The sequence below is a fragment of the Leptopilina heterotoma genome, unplaced genomic scaffold (genome assembly GCF_015476425.1).
Source record: "Leptopilina heterotoma isolate Lh14 unplaced genomic scaffold, ASM1547642v1 Lhet_13, whole genome shotgun sequence".
In the NCBI taxonomy this organism is placed as follows: Eukaryota; Metazoa; Arthropoda; class Insecta; order Hymenoptera; family Figitidae; genus Leptopilina; species Leptopilina heterotoma.
In genome coordinates, this window is record NW_025110848.1 from 685,889 (window position 1) to 706,749 (window position 20,861).

General features: G+C 25.2%; 5 protein-coding genes and 1 long non-coding RNA gene across 7 annotated transcripts; 2 read left to right on the forward strand and 4 right to left on the reverse strand.

The window, feature by feature from the left end:
* Window positions 1-1,388: 1,388 nt before the first annotated feature.
* LOC122512946 (alaserpin-like) lies at window positions 1,389-4,054 on the reverse strand. Of its 2 annotated transcripts, XM_043629112.1 has the most exons (8): window positions 3,939-4,054; window positions 3,763-3,872; window positions 3,383-3,565; window positions 2,851-3,061; window positions 2,414-2,628; window positions 2,159-2,344; window positions 1,789-1,930; window positions 1,390-1,659 (listed from the first exon to the last, which is right to left on the reverse strand). In XM_043629112.1, the coding sequence occupies exons 1-8, from the start codon at window positions 3,946-3,948 to the stop codon at window positions 1,496-1,498; spliced, it is 1,221 nt and encodes a 406-aa protein (XP_043485047.1). In that variant the 5' UTR covers window positions 3,949-4,054; the 3' UTR covers window positions 1,390-1,495. The 2 variants fall into 2 exon arrangements, with proteins under 2 accessions (XP_043485046.1, XP_043485047.1); XM_043629111.1 differs by having other exon boundaries at window positions 1,389-1,659; window positions 3,763-3,968.
* A 1,056-nt stretch (window positions 4,055-5,110) lies between these two features.
* Window positions 5,111-7,473, forward strand: LOC122512945 (protein yellow-like). Its single transcript, XM_043629110.1, has one exon. It carries the CDS (start codon window positions 6,074-6,076, stop codon window positions 7,448-7,450), a length of 1,377 nt encoding a protein of 458 aa, XP_043485045.1. The 5' UTR covers window positions 5,111-6,073; the 3' UTR covers window positions 7,451-7,473.
* A 578-nt stretch (window positions 7,474-8,051) lies between these two features.
* Window positions 8,052-11,146, reverse strand: LOC122512951 (antichymotrypsin-2-like). Its single transcript, XM_043629143.1, has 8 exons — window positions 10,988-11,146; window positions 10,731-10,852; window positions 9,775-9,948; window positions 9,515-9,710; window positions 9,082-9,320; window positions 8,787-8,969; window positions 8,490-8,625; window positions 8,052-8,382 (listed from the first exon to the last, which is right to left on the reverse strand). Exons 1-8 carry the CDS (start codon window positions 10,998-11,000, stop codon window positions 8,234-8,236), a joined length of 1,212 nt encoding a protein of 403 aa, XP_043485078.1. The 5' UTR covers window positions 11,001-11,146; the 3' UTR covers window positions 8,052-8,233.
* A 955-nt stretch (window positions 11,147-12,101) lies between these two features.
* LOC122512960 lies at window positions 12,102-13,315 on the reverse strand. The gene is made up of 3 exons (XR_006302676.1): window positions 12,967-13,315; window positions 12,423-12,565; window positions 12,102-12,226 (listed from the first exon to the last, which is right to left on the reverse strand). It is a non-coding gene; the product is annotated as an uncharacterized LOC122512960 (long non-coding RNA).
* A 3,220-nt stretch (window positions 13,316-16,535) lies between these two features.
* Window positions 16,536-18,305, reverse strand: LOC122512923. The gene is made up of 3 exons (XM_043629067.1): window positions 18,030-18,305; window positions 17,402-17,652; window positions 16,536-16,766 (listed from the first exon to the last, which is right to left on the reverse strand). Coding segments are annotated over exons 1-3 (483 nt in total). The 5' UTR covers window positions 18,031-18,305.
* Window positions 18,306-19,378: 1,073 nt separating this feature from the next.
* LOC122512957 (MKI67 FHA domain-interacting nucleolar phosphoprotein-like) lies at window positions 19,379-20,851 on the forward strand. Its single transcript, XM_043629150.1, has 4 exons — window positions 19,379-19,581; window positions 19,825-20,058; window positions 20,162-20,270; window positions 20,398-20,851. The coding sequence occupies exons 1-4, from the start codon at window positions 19,504-19,506 to the stop codon at window positions 20,643-20,645; spliced, it is 669 nt and encodes a 222-aa protein (XP_043485085.1). The 5' UTR covers window positions 19,379-19,503; the 3' UTR covers window positions 20,646-20,851.
* The last annotated feature ends 10 nt before the right edge of the window (window positions 20,852-20,861 follow it).

A 20,861-nucleotide genomic window follows, 5' to 3' on the forward strand; every position in this document is an offset into this window, starting at 1 on the left:
ACATCATTCTTCTAGAGGAGGCGCGATGGCATAGCATCCATCGACCAGCGTGGGATTCGCCGTCCGGTGAGTCAATAATGAAAACCTTTTTTTAATTACACCCCTTCCCTGTTTGAAGTTATAATTTTTCTTCTAAAATTAATTCGAAAATTGAAAATTAATTATTTAGATACTTTTAAAATTTAAGTTAATATTGATTCAATTGAGAGATTAAATTTTTTTAAACAGGAAAGGAAAATAAACAACATAGTGACGCCATTGACAAAAATATTGTTCTATAGCATTTGTTACTACGTATTAATAATAAATTCTAATTAGGCATTTTATCATGTGACGTCAAAGGCTAGTGACGTCGCTATCTGAAGGGACAACAATATTATGTTAAAATGCCTAATTATTATGTATTATTAATAGATAATGCGTCTTCCATGAACTACGTAACCCTTTTTTGGAAGATTTGACCCCCTGCCCCTTGAAATACAACGTAGTTTATGAAAAACCGTTAAATTAATATTTTTGTCAATGTTTTTTATTTTATTTGTTGTGTTTTGTATAATTTTTTTATGATTCATAGTAACTTTAATTTTCTTAAAAAAAAGTAATTGAAACTAGATTTTTGTCACATATAATTTTTAAAATCATTTTATTAGAATGTTTTCAATTATTTAATTGCTTTACAATTAGATTTTCCTAATTTTTTGATATTTTTTTATTGATTCAAAAAAATTTGTTTTCTTAAAGTTTAATTATCTTATAGTCTAAGCTTGTAAAATTTTAGAGTTAAATTTTTCTTTTGGTAAATTCATTTTTTTCAAGATAATTAAAAATTGTTTCTTTTCAGCAATTTTTTGAGTGATTTTGAGCTCAGGTGACGGATGCGTCCCGGGACGTATGGGAGCCTAACGTGCCCCTTTATCCCTAGAGTAGGTCTTTTGCACCTGGGCGGTATGTGAGAGAAACGTGAACTGTTTGTATGATTAAAAATTAGGTTTGGAATATAAATAGATAATTTGACTAGGTAGGAGTAGCTTTTTTAGTATGAACGAGACAATTTTTTTTTCGCTTTGCTTTCGCTGTAGGTAGGAAAATCGTGATTTTTTTAAAGTGAATGTCCCAACCACTGAGTACCAGTGAATTGATACATTTTTTGATTTTTATCTTTTTGTCACTATGTTGTTTCAATTTTTATTTTATGATGCCAAAATATTTTTAAATTGTACATTTATTATTGTTTTACACTTGTTTAATTGAAAATTAAATTTTTTTTTACATTCTTAACTAAAAGAATATAAAATTGAAATATAAGATTTGCCTATAAAATACCGTTCATAAATGATCCTCAGATTTTGCAAAGACTTTCAGCTTTTTCTTGATACTCAAAAAAAGCCGAAAGACTTAAATTTATCTGACGATAACTAATGGGAATTTTGTCCAAGGTAAATAATAGCCATTTTTTTTTAATTTTGCCATAAACATTTTATTTTTCGGGTAAATATTAAATCCTCCATGAATCATATGGTTCGGGATCTATAATACGTCCACTAATTATAGGAATGAGAGTATCTTTCTGCAAAACCATGAATAAAAATGGACGATCAAGATAAAATGTATAAAGAGTTGAGTGTATGTCACCTGGTCCATTTTGTGGATGGGAGTAAACTGAAAGATTAAATTAAACAATTAAATTAAGGCAATAATTAATCACAGAGAAAGAAATGCTATGGTTGGGACCATGTGGCCCAACCATTTGTTTCTTTTCGTGGAAAATATGTTTTCATTTTGACCTACAAGTTGCTCCACTGAAAAATGTTCTTTCCTCGTCCATATTGAAAACAACTTTTTGAGTAATTTTGTCTAAACGTATTTTTCTCTCCTCGTCGAAGAATTCTGTGAAACTTGCGTAATCCTCAAAAATACTATAAATACCCATCTGTAAGTCATAACATTTCTTTTATTTATTGTAGTTTTTCCTTTTCGAAAAAATCTCTGAATTGTATTTCTTAATTTGATTCTTATTAACAATAATATATTAAATTAACATACAGTGGAACCTCAATTATCCGAATCAGGTCCTACCAGAATTATTTCGGATAATTAAGGTTACACTCTAATATAGTAAATTAATAATAGATTAAAATTAAATAAATTTAAAATTTACTTTCTGCAAAATATCTTTGAAGTTCAAATAACTTTCGACATTGATGAGAGGAATGCTCACTGAAACATCACGTAAATTTCCATAACTTAATAATCGTGTTATTGTAAATTTCTCAAGTTTTCTCTGTAATTCTTTGACTCCACTGATTTCGTTTGGTCGCATCAAGAGTAACGTTAATTCCCGACTCTGAAAAATAATTACAAAAAGTAAAATGAAATAAAAAAAAAAATATTCTTTTCTCTTATCTTAACTTACTTCATACGGTATTTCAATGAATGAAGCTTTCAATTCTGGAACTTCCCCATAATATAATTGTTTCATCATTCCACACATTGATTTCACTCTTCTTGCATTCGTTTCATCAGTAAAGAATGGTTGATTAATTAAAGACTTATTAAAGCTCTGCAAAAATTTCCCACGGAAATATATCACGTTTATCGACATCACTGATTCATCGGGATATATTTCTTCTGTAAGATTTAATATTTTATTTAATTTTCTATTTAAGAACTTAATTAATTTTTGAAAGCCATAAATTTTAACATCTTTTATTTATATTATTATTATTACTATTAGAATAATAATGTTAATAGTTCGTAATTAATAATGTTAATAATAGAAATAATAATAATAATTATTATTACAGTAATAATGTTAATAATAAAAAATAATAACAATAATGTTAATATTACCGGGTGTAATGAAAGTTTGAATCCTCTTTCGGGTGCGACCATAAGTGTATAAATTGATATCACCTGCAGCACTAATTGGATCTTCAAAATTTACGTGTCCAATTTCTGAATGAAAGTATTGAGCAATCAGACTTGAGTAAGATTCATTTATTACAGCATCCTTGTGTATGAATATTTTCGGACTGATAATTAAACTGCTCTCTTGATTTTCCTAAAATTATAACAGATTTTGAAACAACTATTTTTCTTATTATTATGATTATTAATTAGTAATAATATTATCATTATTATCATTATTATTGTTATTATTATTATTAGATTATATTATCGACATTATCGTCAAATCTATTTTGAAGAACATGTAAAAAAATAATATTTATTTATACATCATAAGAAGGTAATTTTAGAGGCATATTAATTTAAGAACCGCTAATAATTTTTGGTGCTATTATATAAATAAATGAGTCTATAAAAATTGGCTTTAAAATTTATGTGAAAATTAAAATAATATTATAATTTTTTAATTACTTACTTTTATTAAATTGAGCAAATTCTGATATCCATTGAGACTAACTGTTGGATCTGATGGCAGATGAAGAGATCTGTACAACTCTTCGGATGTTGATCCATCAGAACCAAAAGCTAGCATTGCCAGTGACAAATCAAGTCCCAAAGGAGAGGAAACATAATTAAATTTCTCTCTTTCCCCTAAATACTGCCAACAAATAAATTCTAAATTATATAAGAAATAATCTGAAAAAAAATTTTTTAATCTAAAAGAAACTAAGTCGTTTGCTATGAACAGCTAATTATTAACTGCTGTGGTAATTAATGACTCATAGTTTTTAATTAAGTTAAAATTAATGGAAGTGCTTATGAACAACAATTAAGAAAATAAAGAAATTTTCTTACCTTAGAAAATCGTGAGGAAAAATCGTTAATACTGTCTGAAATTATTCTTAGAGATGATTTATCTAAAGTATCAGCTTTGATGCAGATAACAAAAATGCCAATAGCTATTACTGTTTGAAAAGAAGTAAAAATTAATTTGGAACAAAATTTTAAATATTTGTTACTCTTGTACTTACGCAACTGCATTTTGTTAATCACTATAATTTTAAGGATAATTATTTTTAATTGAAAAATATTGATATAGTTAATTGTAATTTTCAGTTAAAATAACTTTCTAGCTATTTGTAATTTGTAGTTAAAAATAATTTTTAGCTAATTAATTTTCAATTTAGCTAACGGTTTTTCTGTTTTGAAAACAGCTAACGGTAATTTTTAGTTTAAAATAATTTTTAACCAACTGTAATTTTTATCTAAATGCAACTTTTGGGTAAAAATAATTTATTTTGAAAAAAATAGATGTTAAATTAAGATCTAAAAATAATATGAACGCGCAACTACGAATGTGATGCCGTTAGGGTTGTGTTGCACTATTTAAATACTTGGTTTTCTTTCTTCACTTCTTGTACTATAAGAATGGAGTGGGAAAAGAAGAGTGAGAAAAATGTTAATAAATTCTTTTCCTGTTGCTATCAATCAAAATTTTACAGACACAATTAATGTAATTTATACATTTATACTTTTATACATGTTACCAAAACTCTAACGAAAAACGTCCTTAACTTTTAAGAGTCACACAATTACTTTTTCGTATGGTTATTTCTTTTCTACTTGTTCAATTTTTAAAAATTATCAAAATGATAATTTTTTACCCATTTCTGTATTTTTGATTTGCAAATTTGTTCTATTTTGCTAATTTTTCCCCCATTTCTATATTTTTTTGACTTGTAAATTTTTTCTCTTAATTTTTTTTCATCTTTATTGCAAAGAAATATTTCTGTTAATTTTATCCATGTTGTTTATAACCTAATAAACCTACTTTAATTGCAAACAGATTTTTTTTCAAACTTAAATTTATGTAGATAAACAAATTCACATTTTTCTTTAAAAAAAATATTTCAAAATTGAAGCTTAAACAACAATTGCATAATATATGCGTTGAAAATTTGAAAAATTCTCTTTTTATGACGAGAAACAATTGAAATTTTCAGCGTGTACGAAGTAATTCTCATTCTTGACTTGTGCGTATGCGGAAAAAATATTTTCTAGTAATAGTAATGTATTTAAATTGTTGACAATACGTGATGGAATTGATCCATTAAGTACCAGTGAATGAACTTCTTGTACGAAATATTTAACTATTTGACATTCTGTTTTTTTTTCTCTAAAAAACAAAAAATTATTTCTCCGGACAAAAAATTTTTCTTCTTAATTTAATCATGTGGAACTTTTTTTTTGGTTAGAGAAAAAATACATTTTTAAGTAACTGAAAGAATTTTTCACAAATTCTTTATTTACATAATTTTTTTCCGTGCGTATGCAAGAAATTTTTTGGTGCGATGCTTTGTAAGATTCATAAATGTGAAGAAAAATTCACTTAGCAAGACGTTATTTAGGAAAACCGGTTGGGCACGAAAGCCATGAGCTGTTTGCTATATTATCAAGTACTCAAGTCTGCAAGGTCAGACTACAATTTATTTTGTGGACCATTTCTAAAATTGCATTTTATGTAAAAGTATTTCCTCTCATACTATTTTGGCATTAAAAGGTAATTGAGCATAAAAATTAAAATTGGGTGAAAAATTTCTTTAATTAAAATAAAATTACTCTTATTGTAAGTAGAGTGGTGCTAAAATAAGACAATTATAAATTAATTGGAAGATAAGAATTTTAAACATTTCAACCTAGAGTTTGGACCAAAAAGCGAGAATTTTTTATTGTGTTTCGGAGTTGGATATTTTACAGATGATGATGTCCCGGGTGATGTTACTGATGATTTACGGGGTCATTGTGTAGAAATTAATTAACTGAAATGATTTATTAAATTTAAATATACATTCTTAACAAATGGAAGATTTAAAATACAAAGTTTGCAATACTTAATTACTCCTCGTCGAATTGGAGAATAATTTATAAAGTAATAAGTGACTAGGGTTCGTGAAAGCAGAGCCTGTCTGCATACAACATATCTTTATGAAAGGCCTGTAATTTCTTTAGTAACATTGCGAACGCCTTACTTTATACATCTCGAAATTATTCCATTTCGTTACATTTAAATTTTCAATTAATTTGAATTTATTTAGTGGAACTTTGAATAATATTTTACCGGATCCTAGAAACGTAACATTAACAAAAAAAAAGAAAGAGAATAATAATGACGAAAACACAATTAGTTTTGGTGCAAATAGTGTTTTTCGTGACAATTGCCTTTGTTCAGGGTCGTCAAAATTATCACGTCATTTATCAATGGAATTTTATTGAACCCGAGTGGCCAAATCCGGAAACAGGCGAAAAATCATTAAACAATGGAAGTTACATACCAGAGAACAATATAATAACCGGCATTAAATTGTGGAGGGACCAACTCTATTTATCTGTTCCGCGACTAAAGTCTGGTGTTCCAGCGACATTGACAATGATATCATCAATTCCAGAACAAAGGCCCATTGAAACTGAAAGTGGTCTTCAAAATTTGAACATTGTGAGTCCAAAATTAAAACCATTTCCAAATTGGCGAATGCAACGATTGGGTGATTGTGAGGCTCTTCAATCAGTTCAGAGTATGGAAATTGATCCTATGGGTCGAATGTGGCTTATCGATAATGGAAGAACGGATATTTTTACCAACAAGGCAAATAATACTTGTCCACCGAGACTTGTTATTCTTGATCTTAATGCCGAAGGTACTTTATTGAAGAAGTACATTTTTCCGAAACATGTCGCGGATTATAATTCGGTTTTTCTGAATGATATTGTTCTCGATCATGAACACGGCGGTTTTGCCTACATTACCGATAGTGGATCCAAAGATCCTGGTCTTATTGTTTACTCATTGGCAACTAATTTATCGTGGAAAATTCGTCACGAGACAATGAAAAATAAAAATGATACAATGAATTTTAGCAACGGCATTGATGGTATTGCTCTATCACAATCGAGTAGATATGACAGAATGGTTTATTATTCATCAACTTTGTCATTAAATGTTTATTCAATACCAACAGGGGTGCTCAAAAGTGGACTAACTAATGTCAATGATTTTGTGAAACTAGTTATTCGTAAAAAGTCACCATCATCAGGAATGATAATGACATCATCTGGTAGATTAATTTACGGTTTATTGGCAAATAATTCTGTAGTGTATTTAAATAAATTTTCATCAAATCTACCACAATTTATTGTATCGGACTTAGTGGATAATAATGGTAATAATAATGAGGTGACAATTTTGGCACATGACGATAATATTCTTCAGTGGCCCGATAGTTTTGCTATTGATGACGATAATTATTTATGGTGTATTGCGAATAATTGGCAAAATTTTCTGTCTAATAATATTCATTTAAATTCGACAAATTTTAGAGTGATTAAATTTTTATTTAGAGGAAGAAATTATCAGTATTTTGATGATGGTAGTACTCCTATTGTGCCTCTGTCACAATTTTCTTCTTCCAGTAGTTCTTTGTATGGAATACCAGTATCGATTAGGTTAAATGATGGTACATTTCCGATTGTCAATGGAGATTTTTGAAATAAAAAAAATTTGATAATTCTACTTTATATTTTGTGTTTTAGTATTTTTGTTCCTTGTGTATAAAGAAGTATTTATATGCGAAAAACATGCAGGAATAAAATTGAGTTTTCTGAAGTAGAAAATTTTCTTTATTTTCAGTAGGAAAAGTTTTGTTAAAATAATTTATCTATAACATAAGTGTTTTGAAATTTATAATTATAGATTTGTTCAATATGGAATTTTCACAGAATCATTTTATTAAATTTGGGTGGTGAATTTTACAAAACGTTTTCGGTTCGTTTATGAGAATTTCAATTATTTTGTAATAATTTTTTTTTAATTATCATTTATGGTTATTATTGAATTTTTTCTCGTATTAATATAATGATATCTTTTGCAATTGTCAATGTTTGGAATGTTTATTATACCTAGTGGTATAGTTCGGAAAAAGTTGAATAAATGTGACGAATGCACATTAGTTACCTGACATGAAAGTGTTTTTTTCTATAATTAGAGTTTTGTAATGTATTCACAAAAACGAGTAATCTGAGATAAAAAAAAAGATTCCCTTTCATTTCCTTTAAGGAAGGAAAAAAATAAGATTTCTATAAGTTTTAAATTATTTGGTATACTTATAATTATTATTATTATTATAATCAATTATGGCATACATAATTGTAGACAATATAAATATAAATTTCGTAGATGTAATTGTGTATAAAATTAGGTTATTTCAAATTTTGTAGTTAAATTTCTTATGGTTAATAATAAATATATTTAGTGGAAAAATTTTGTCAATACTTAGGGATTATAGACTCTTCCATTAAAAAGGCACAAAATGTCATCTTTTCCTTTTTTCACAACTGTGAACATAAACGGTCTGTTTATCTCAATCGTAAGTGGTTTTGTATATGGAAGAGCAGTTGCAAATACAGGATGCCCTCCCACGTCTGTTTAAAGAAGAAAATACAAAAAAAAATATTCATAAGAAAATTGTCTACTATGGAACAATTTTAAAAAGAAATTTTGATTGATTAAAAATTATTAAGGAACTTACTGTTTGATACTTCAGCATTTATACCATTTTCGTTTAATGAAAAATGTGTCCTAACGTAAATTTCATCAAGTCTTAATGGTTTTTTGGAAATTCCGATGAAATCGGCTTTCTCACTGAATGCATCGGTTATACCCATCTGTAAAAAATTATTGTTTTAGATTTATTTCTTTTTAATAAAAAATGATTCAATGTGTGTACGAATATAATTAGGTAAATAAGAGAAAGATTGAAAAGTATTTTTGAAAATTTTTATAATTAGAGGCGTAGAATATATTATATTATTAATTTTCAAAGTACCTCAGTCAATGTTAACTTTAGACGCTGTTCATTTTGAATAGTAAATTTAGGCAAATAAAGTTCAATATCTTCTTCTCTACTATTAAAAATGGCACGAATATCAAGTGTGTCCAAACGTTGCTCTAATTCAACTAATTTATACGAATTCAATGGATAATAAATTAACATACTGTATTCTCTGTTCTGAAAATAGAAATTTAAATATTAAAATTAGCTTTCGAATTTGGTTCTTTTTTCGTTCAGATGTTCCTGATTTGATATTAGCATATGTTGTAAATATTGTTTCAACACTAACCTTGTAAGGAATTTCAATAATTCTAAAACTATCCAGATAGCGATTAGTTGGTGGAACAACAATACCGCGAAATCGTCCGCGAGTAAACATTGTTGACACTAATTTTTCACTGTTTCGACTTCGACAAAAAGGTCTCTGTTCTGTGTATCGTTCATTGAACGGATATAGAAATTGGGCACTAAATTGAATCGAGTTTCGAATAAACATGTCCGAATGTTGAGGCAAAAATGTATCGGATTCTGCAAAATGAGAGAAAATTAGTATTTGTTATTTTTGGGAATTTTTATACAAATTGAGTTTTAAAGACAAGAACAACAAACGAAATTTATTTTGATCTAAAATTCTGATTTGTCATGATCATAATAAATCTGTTCGAGCAACAAAAAAATATGTATGATTAAAAAAGTGTTTTTTTTTTTGTAGTACGCATTACCATAAGGCAAATCTCTTTTCAAGTTTCTTTCTGCAAAATATTTATTAATAACCGAAATCGCTTCCTCTGGTTGATCAAAATTTAATGATTCTTGTTGAGTTATAAATGTGGTGTTTGATAATTCTTTGAAAATTGGAACTATGTCTACTTTATCAGGTATATAAAGTACTTGGATAAAATTAAAAGATGCATCCTCCTGCAATTAAAATATTTAGAAATGCATTTATGTGAAAAATAATATTTTTATTTTCAATACTCACAGTGAGTGATTTAGTGAGAGTCTTATGATTCGATAAATCATTGGAATTAATATTTAAAACTTCGTGAATTTGTTTTGCAGTATTTCCACCAGATCCGTAAAATAATAATGACAAAGAATCGTAGGCACTGAATGGTGCAAGTGCAATGTTTCCTATAAACTTTCTCGCAATTGTCTAAAACAAAATTATTTATTAAAAATAATAAAAACTTTTATTTACAATTTTTTAAAATTTGATTTTAATCCTTTAAAATTTTTTTTTTTAATTTGTTTTTAAGGAAGAATCTGACGGACATTCAAAAGAAAAGTTAGTCCAATGTCCAATTTTCACCATTTTCAAGAATTAAAAGTTGCATTTGAATAAAAATTATTTTTTATCAATAAGAAATATTTGTTAAATTTTAGATTGTTTCCTAAATCATTTTCTATTGATAGAAAATTTGTAATTTTTATTCAAATTCAATTATAATTTACTTAAAGTGTTGAAAATTAAATTCTTTACGCTTCTATCAAAACGAATTTAAAATTAAATTTGTCTTTTTCTTTTAAAATACAAAATTATGACATTGGAGTAACATTTGTCTAGGCTGTGATTTGATTTTAATTAAAATATGCAGTTAATTTGCAAGTTAATTTGCAGTTAATTAAAATTTGTGATTAATTTGATTTTATGTAAAATTTGAGATTGATTTAATTTTAATTAAAGGTTGTGATAATTTGATTTTTATTAAAATTTATGATTAATTTGATTTTTATTTAAATTATTCAAACTATTCAATTATAATGATTAATTATAAGTGATTAATTTAAATTTAATTAAACTTTTCAATTAATAAATAAAAGATGTGATCTAAAAAAAAATATGTTGATTGAATATTATTGTTGCTAATTATCTTGTTTTGTGTTAAGAAAAAAATCTCGATAATTTTAATGAATTGAAATTGTTAATTTACTTACTTTATAAAGTCGAAATGCAAAATTACAACATTTTTCAAAAGGTTGTAAATTATCCTCTTCTTTTCCATTTGATGTTAACTTGATTGATTGAACCAAACACAGACACACAGCGATTAATAACACTAAAATGTAAATTATTTAATTGATGATTTGTGAGAAAATATTTTTTAAATTTCATTCTTGTTGAAATTTTTAGATAATTTATAGAAACTGAAAAGTTAAAAATTTATTGTGTTTATTGTTTCTGAAATACTCACGTTGAATTCGCATTTTCTTATTTTTTATTAGCGGAATAATATTCGAAATGATAGAAAATAATTTCAAATGAGTTTGAGATGAGTTTGTAAGGAAGCTTCTAAAATCGTTATTTCAAATAGTTTTCTGAAGCAAGTTTTCGTTTGCAGTTGAACTAGTTTAGTTTGTTCGGAAGAGGATGATTTTTTTTCAATTTTCAACCGGTTTTACCATCGGTTTGTAAAATACAAGTCCTTCGTGATTTTTTATTTAATGCAAACTTGAAATTGCATATCAAATTCCTCATGTACAACATGTATTTTAATGAAATTTGTATAAATATTTTTAAAAGTTCATTTCATTTCTAGAATACGTTTTTATTAGAATAAAGTATTATTTAATCGATTTAAATCAATTAGACAATTAGTTGAATATTAAATAACTTTGTTTTAAATTAAGGGACTAGAAATTTATCAAAAAATAGTTCTTTTATTTTATTAAAAAGATACATTACATTATACAAAAGATAATATTAATAAAACGGTTTGAACAAAAAGAAAAAATTAGTTTTTAAAAAAATATATATTTTTTCACCCCGAAAAAGTTCATTTTTACTTAAAGTCTATAGTAAACTTTTTATATAATATAAATAAATTTTATTCAGTTCCAATATTCATAACTATTTAAATATCTATATAAATAACTCAAATAAATTATGTATATTTGATTTAAATCATTTAATTAATGATTCGTAAAAAATGTTTTTTAAATTTAATTCTTGTTGAAATTCAAATTGTATATTCAATATCTTAAACCTATTAATTACTGTAGCATCTAAAAGTCCTTAAAACGAAATTAATAAATCTCATTTTTGTACTCTTTCTTTTTTGTCCCTGTTTTTCCTTTATTTTCGATGCTTAAAACTTTCGTTAAGATTGATCCAAGCAAATTCATATCGATTTTTAGAAAATATTAAAAATTCTTTTCCTATATTTATTTATAGAATGAAAATGTTTATTCCATTTTCTGCTCCCTTTTGAATGTCCTGCAAGTATAATGTTATTTTATAACAATTATGTCGATTCTTATTATAAAAAAAAATTTATTTCAAAAAGGAAACAGTTTTCTTACTTTTTTGACCTGATTTCTTTCTTGCCTTCTAAAAGTAATTTTTCGAGATTCGTGAATGGTTTTTCTATTATTATCACCAATAGTAATGCTACAAATGATATGTAGATAATATCTCCAATAAAATGTTTAATCTGTGAATAGAAATAATTTTTCAAAATTTTTAATTTTATATACCCTAGTGGAAAAATGTATTCTTTAATTAAAAATATCAGTTTTGTTTCTATATTTATAAATAATAGATCTATTATAGAGAATACGAATAAATTAATATTATATTCTAAAATACGATTTATTCTAGAACAATTTTTTTTAATAGTAAATTCTTACCGAATTATAAGACGAATAAGTGTATACTGTTCTTGCAGTTCCAAATTCATAAGATTGAATTGCAAAATGACAGAGAAATGTTGCATAAGAAAGTTTGGAGAATGGTTGAATCCATCTGGGTGTTAATAATTTGTAATAAAAATCTAGAAGAATAATTTTTGAAAGTAACATTAATAGAAAATCAATTATAATCAGCTGGTTTGCTAATTTGAAATTAAGATTAAATTATTTCTTTTTCTTTTGCATTATGCACACTTGGAGAAGAAAATAAATTTGTCTCAGATCCACATGAATATTTATTGCTTTCAAAAAAAAATGTATTTGATTTCGAATAACGTTTTTTTTGAGAAAAATGAATATTCATCTTGATCTGAGACAAATATAACTTAAATAAATTATTATAGTTTATTATAATATTAAAATAATTTTTTATTTGTTCAAATAAAAAATTAATTTTATTTATTCAAATAAAAAATTATTTTTATTTCTTGATTTGTAATATAATTTCTTTTTATTTTAAACATTAAAATAATGTAATTGTTACCCAAGCCTTGGCCAATTGTAATTAAAAGAAGAATAGAGCAGACACTAAAGGCAAAAATTGGCCTGTGAAGACATGCATAAAGAGCTTTAATAAATAAATTTGGTTGTACATTTTCATCGCAGAAAAACGATCCTAACCATTGAAATAGTAGTGGCAAAATCACTACTTGTAAAATGAATAGAAAATGTGACCAGAACTGAAAAACATTTATTAAGTTTAAGTTAGTAAATTTTTGTACTAAGTAATTGTAAACTAATTTAAATATTTAAAACTAGAAAAATAAATTTTTTTAAATTAAATTAAAGAATTATGAGAAATTTTTAATTTAGAACAATACCTTTGAAAGACGCCAAACTACTGATTTACAATCGTACATAACAATACCCATAGTTAATCCAACAATATATGCCGACAATCGCATATGAGTTTTTATATAATAGTTCATAATGTAGTTATTTGTTTGTAAACTATCTCTGTAAACAAAATTGTTTGTTTTTTTTATTATTTTTCATATAAACATTTTTTTTTCTATTTTACATATTTTTGTTTTATTTATTTATTTATATATATTTATTGATTCATTTATTTATAAGAATTAATGGGTCAAATTTATTTAAAATATTTTTTTAAAAATATTTTCTAAAAACTTATAAGAAAATGTTTTACCTTAAGTTAAGTTTTATAAATGGATCAATATCATTGTTATAAGTAATATAGAATGGAATTGCAGCTGACAAAATTAAAAAGCATCCAAGAAAAATGTAACCAATTTTACGTTGCATTTTGTTAAATGCTCCAATTAATAATAAACCAATTATATAACATTGAAATTCGACAGCCAAATACCAAGATGGACCGACACACTATATAGGATAAAAGAAAAATTAAAGAAATGATTATTTTTGATATTTTTAAAAAAAAATTATAATAATTTAATATTATTAAAGTTTAATATTATTAGTTTAATATTATTTATTTATAATATTATTTTCATTGATTGTACCATATTTTTTGCATCAATATAATTGTGAATAAAAAATATATTTTTCCACCAATTAGAGGAACAAGCATCACGATCAAAACCAATTCTACTTTTCCAATAAGGTCCAGATCCTAAATGATGAATTAAAAATGCGTAAGCAAATGTTATAAACATATACAACGGTGTTAATCTGAAATTAAGTAAAATGCATTTATTAATTGAGTGTATTTTTTATCATTCCCACATAGCACCATAGTATGAGGTAAGGTTATGTTGAGTACTAATCGTAAGGCACATAAGGTTACACAATATTGCTGCGGTAGACCTGAGGTGAACTAAAAACTTCCGCCATGGAGGTAAGGTTACATGTTAGGGTGTGGTGAGTATATATGATAAGGCCATGGTAACCTTACACGTTAAGGTTAAGGTAACCTTACACGTTAAGGTTGAGGTAACGTTACATGTTAAGGTTGAGGTAAGGTTACATGTCAAGGTTGAGGTAAGGTAATTATTAAGTTGTAAGGTTGAGGTAAGGTTAAGGTAAGGTTGTGATAAATTTACCAGTTATGGAAAATATTGAAAAAATAATTAATAAATAAATATTCAATTAAAAAGTTAGTTTGTTGCTCTTCTCTATTTTGGAAACCTGACATGAAGCAGAAAATTTTGAAAACAAATTTGGGGGGGAATGGGATTCGAACCCGGGATCGACGCGCATAAACCTATCATTCTAACTAACTGAGCTAAGTAGAGAACTGGCAGAAGGAAAATTAATGATGCCTTTAAGGTGAACCAAGAAGATGATTAACTCCTTAAAGGCAATATTAATTTTCCTTCTACCAGTTCTCTACTTAGCTCAGTTAGTTAGAATGATAGGTTTATGCGCGTCGATCCCGGGTTCAAATCCCAGTCCCCCCAAATTTGTTTTCAAAATTTTCTGCTTCATGTCAGGTTTCCAAAATAGAGAGGAGCAACAAACTAACTTTTTAATTGAATATTTATTTATTAATTATTTTTTCAATATTTTCCATAACTGGTAAATTTATCACAACCTTACCTTAACCTTACCTCAACCTTACAACTTAATAATTACCTTACCTCAACCTTGACATGTAACCTTACCTCAACCTTAACATGTAACGTTACCTCAACCTTAACGTGTAAGGTTACATCAACCTTAACGTGTAAGGTTACCTTAACCTTAACGTGTAAGGTTACCATGGCCTTATCATATATACTCACCACACCCTAACATGTAACCTTACCTCCATGGCGGAAGTTTTTAGTTCACCTCAGGTCTACCGCAGCAATATTGTGTAACCTTATGTGCCTTACGATTAGTACTCAACATAACCTTACCTCATACTATTGTGCTATGTGGGTTATTATTTTTTCAATCATTTTTATTATATGTTTTAAAAATTTGTTTTATAAAAAAATAAGTTAATATCTGCAATATTAAAATAAACACGGAAAAAAGATTTACCTAGAATAGCGAAAGTTTTAACTGAGATAACTAAAAGTTTTTCTAATATATTAAAATTTGTAGCTATTCCAAGTAAATAAGTCTTTTTTCCTAAAAAATTTAAAAAAATAATATTTAAATTAAAAAGAATTATTAAAGGTATTCGCAAACCTTATAAATCTTTTGAAAATAAGAGAAAAAATTTTCAATCCATTTGAATTTTCTAAATATTCCAATAAATAATAAGAGAGAACAATTCCTGATAATGCAAAAAATCCATCTACTGTAATATCAATATTATATATTAAGCCTAAAAATGGTTTTCCCGAGGCCTGAAAAAATTTTTAATTTCCTTTTATTATTTTGAATTTTTTTTCAATTTATTTTCATTCAATTCATAATTGAATGATAATTATTTTTTTTTTTTTTTTGAAGAAATAATTCTTTGGAATTTAGTTTTTCATTAAGGTTTCTCATTTTGAGATATTTTGAAAAACTATGAATAAAATTAATTACTCACTTCTTCGTAACGTGATCCAGTTATATTTCCTCCAAACATTAGTTCTATATTTCTATGTCCAAAAATTGTAATACTTGCAAAAATACATCGAATTAAATGTAGACAATCGAAGGCATTGTTATTATACTTTACTTTGAATATTGCATTAAAACTTCTCTTTGCAGAAAAACAGGCTAATAATTTTCTTGAGAAACAACAATCATTTTCTTGTTGAATAAATTTTATATCCAAAATTGTACTTATTACCACCAATAGAATTATTGTACAGAGAATAAAACTGTAATTTTAAAAAATTACGAAATAACTTTTAAAAAATTCTTAAAATGTTCTTGAGAAATATATTTGAAATATTCTTTAAAACCTCTTGAAAAATTCCACAATAATGTTTCTAAATTATTTCAAAAGAATATTTCTAAAATATTCCTGAAAAATATTCTTAAAAATATATTTTAAGTTCTGTTTTATATGGTATTCGCTGACTTTTATTGAACTTAATTAATTTTGTTTGTTGTTTAATTATAATTATATGATATTTAATAATTAATATAAGTATTAATTTCTATTTATTAATAATACTGAATAGAAAATAAATAAAATAAATTTTAAACTACATACCAATAGGCCTTATCGTAATTAGAGAATTTAGAAATCTCGTGATTTGCATGACAATATTCAGGACGAATTGTTGCCTGAATTTTTAGATTGTATTCTTCATTGAACTTTTTTAAGGGCTCTTTCAAAGCGGCAATAATATCATTCGTGCGACATTTTGCAGGAAAACACAATGCTATTTGCAAAACGTTCCTTTCATAACGTCCAACATTTAATGTTTCCTAAATTTTATAAACAAATAACCAATTATTTTTATATCAAATTATAAAAATATCTTATACCCATGAAAAAGGATTTTGTTAATTTTAAGAAATCTGTTTCTAAAAGTCGTTTTGTTTCATTCAAAATAAATTTTTCTTTCAAACAAAAAGACAGTTTTTGATTAAAAGAAAATTTATTCTTCAAAATATATTTCAAAGAAATTTTTCTTTTTAAATTAAAGAATTATTTCTTTAAATCTATGTTATGAATTCTTTCTGTAACATACAGTTAAAGAAATAATTCTTTAATTTAAAAAAGGAAAATTTCTTTGAAATAAATAAATTTTAAGAATAAATTTTTCTTTAAAGAAAATTTATTTGTTTCAAAGAAATTTTCTTTTTTAAATTAATGAATTACTTTTTTAACTCTAAGTTAAAGAAATAATTCTTTACCTTAAAAAGGAAATTTTTGTTAACTTATAGAGTTTAAGAAATAATTCTTTAATTTAAAAAGAAAAATTTCTTTGAAACAAATAAATTTTCTTTGAATCAAAGAAAAATTAATTTTTAATCGAAGAAACAAGTTGAATAGCAAATAATTTCTTTAAATAAACAAGTAATACTTTTTTCTGACTCTATATAATATTAACATTTACTTGTACTGCTTCCCAAGCTGATGCTTGAGAATCGAATGCAAAATTATTTTTTCTTCCAGTAAAATTTGTTGTTTCAGTATTTTTTTGATACTTTATGTCCACCAAACAATATTTACTGCGAATTTTCTCAAATTTATCATTCTTCTCGTTCCAGACAATTGTTTCAATTCGATTGCATTGATCGAAGCTTCCCAAGTATCGATTAAGGCCATCAAATATCCCATAAGGATATTTGGCTGACGAATCAAACACTTAAAAAAGATATCTTCTTTTTAATACCTTATAAAAAACAATCTATATGAGCTATTAATAAATGAATTATTTAATAAATTTTCACAAATAAAATTTTTACTCTTTTATTATTTATAATAGTAACATTAGTAATTATTATAACAATATCAATAAAAATTAAGACAATAAGAATAGTAAAAAAATAATATATATATTTGGTTAGCTACCTATTTTTGGATTAAAAAAATTTTTTCTCAGTGTAATTTAAAAATAATGTATTAATAATTAATTTTTAAAATAATAATTATTAAAATAATTAATTAATAATTAATTTTTAAAATAATAATTCACTTAAATTAAATAATATACATTAAATACATTTTTTTATAATTCTTACTTTCGACAGCCCATAATGTCCCATTTTTTAAATGATTTAAATATAAATGTAATTGCCTTTTGCATGGACCATCAGGAATTGAATTTGATGTGGCAATCGCTATTGGCAAAAGTGGAATATTTGAGAACCAATCAGATTCCTTCAATTGTTCATTATCAATAAAATTCTCTTTTTTCAAATTCAATTTATTTACTGATTCACTTGTATTATGATAATTTTGATTAAAAACATTATTATTTTCTATTTGAATTTGAGTTTTTTGAAAAGTAACTTCTTCACATGACACTGGATAAATATGACAGTTACAAATCAACAATAAGAAAAATTGAACTTTTAAATAAATTTGAAAAATTCTTAGAATCATTATTTAATGTAAATTTTTAAAAACTTGTTTTTTATGATTTTTATATTTAATATTGTAAAATGTTTATATTTTTTTAACACTTTAAGCACTATTAGTGTTTTCCACTTGACAGTTAAACTTGATGTGTTAAATTTGAAGGATTTGTCGGGACTTTTAAATAACACACGGGGAAATGACATCAATGATCTCTAGCTGATTATTATTTGAATTTCATCTGTTACATTGTACATAATTTGTATTAAAGTGAACTATTTCATATTTTTTTGTTTCCTTTTTATTAAGAAAAAGAAGAAAATTATAAATTCTTTGAGAATTTAAAATTTAAATTTATTAAAAATTTTTTAATTATTAAAAAAGTGAGTTAAACAATTTATTCATAAACGTGAGAGAAATATTGTAATTTTTAGTTTTATAGTTCAATATACAATTTTAGATAATTTACTTAAAATTATTGTTAACTTCTTCCACCTTTAACTTAGATAATTTACATTTTACAAAATGTTATAATTTTTTTGACTTGAATTAAAAATTTCATTTTTTACTTTTAATGTTTTAATTATGTAAAATTATATAAAATGTCGAAGAAAATAAGTTTGAACATTTTTTGTACCTTTTTCATTTTAAACATAAGAAATTAATTATAGCATTACTAATTACTCTATCAAAAATTTAAAAAAAAATTGATACATTATATATTTATTTACTTTTTTCAAATATTAAAACATTTTTAATGTTTTCTTATTAAAACATTTAAAAAAAAATAATTACCTATATTAAATTGTGTTTTTTTAAAAGTTTCTGTTAATTATTAATAATAATTATTATTATTCAAAATCATTAAATAAATAATAATGAAATATCAGTTTTTTTCAATTTTAAATAAAATTTAAATATTCCCGCCTGTTTATTCGGGAACGTTCGAGAACTCCGAAATATGTTTCGGTGATTTTCGTTGAAATTCGGTTAATAGTCGAAGTTAGTCGATTAGCGATTTTGGATTAAATTCTGATAAATTCTGCACGTGTTTTCATCCAAAAATCCCAAAAACTGACAAGCGTTTCGTTTAAGTTTTCTACTAGTAAAAAAAGTGTTAAACTATTTATAACAAATATGAAAGTGAAAAAAATAAGGCCAGAATCCAAGTCAAGTCTTAAGACTGCAGTGAAGAATGTACAAAATATTTTAAAGGCAAGTATATTGTTACGTTATCAAAACATAACCTGAAAATATTTTCAAAATTTTATTTTCATCTTTTCTGGTTTATTTTTCATTAAATATAGAATTGATAGCTTAATAATAGAATAGTTTATTATTTACTGTCTACTGTACAGTAATAAAATTAATATACGAATTATTGAATTAAAGTTGTAAGTACGTGTATTTTGTTATGAATGAAAATGATGATCATAAATTTAACCATTGTTTTTACAGAAAACTACGAAAAAGAGTAAAAAATTAACTGAAAAAGATGATACCCTTGAGACTCCAAAAAAAGAAATAAATGATTCAACAGAAAAATTGCCAGAAGTGGAACTCCAGTACAATTCTAAGGCAGGCGTTATTTATATAGGACAAATTCCTCATGGATTTTATGAGGATGAAATGAAAGGTTTCTTTTCACAATTTGGAAATGTTCGCCGAGTTCGGCTTGTTCGATCAAAGAAGGTACTTATTATTCTATTTTTATTGTAAAATAAAGTCCCTTTTAGTTTGTCCTCTTTTTTAATAAAATATTTCTAAAAAAACGTAAAAATTTTTCGTCTCTCAGACAGGAAAGAGTCGAGGATACGGTTATGTAGAATTTCAAACTCCTGAAGTCGCAAAAATAGCAGCAGAAACAATGAATAATTATGTTATGTGCGGTAGATTGTTACGAGGTAAAATTGAAATTAACTTATATTTTTAGAAAATAGAAATAAATGTTTGTACAAAATGTAATTTTAATTTAAAATATTGAAGATATGTTTAATTTTATATAAATAATATTTGCTTAATTTTTTTCAGTGTCTTACATACCTCCCGAGAGACAACATTTTGGCTTCTTTTTCGGAAAGAAAATTACACCAACTTCATATCCCCGATTGGAGAACAGAAATAAAGTGATAAAATTGAATCGTGCGCCAATCACCGAAACGAAACAGAAAAAACGTGTAAAAACATCATTAAGAAAACTTTCTGTCTTAGAAAAGAAACTCAAAGACAAGGGTATTAATTTCACATTCAAACCAGTTGATCTTCCAAAAAGTAAATAGGTATTATTTAATCTCTATGTAAATATAGTTTATCGAGTTGACAATTTTTTTTCGATCATAAATTAACTTTTTTTTCTTTATTACAAAAGAAGTGAAACAAAAATGAAAGTAAATATTTGTCAATATTTCAAGAATGTAATATTTTCGCATTAAAATTTATGTGCGTAAGGATAAATGACATTAAACGAATAAATCATGTTTTTATATATCGAATTT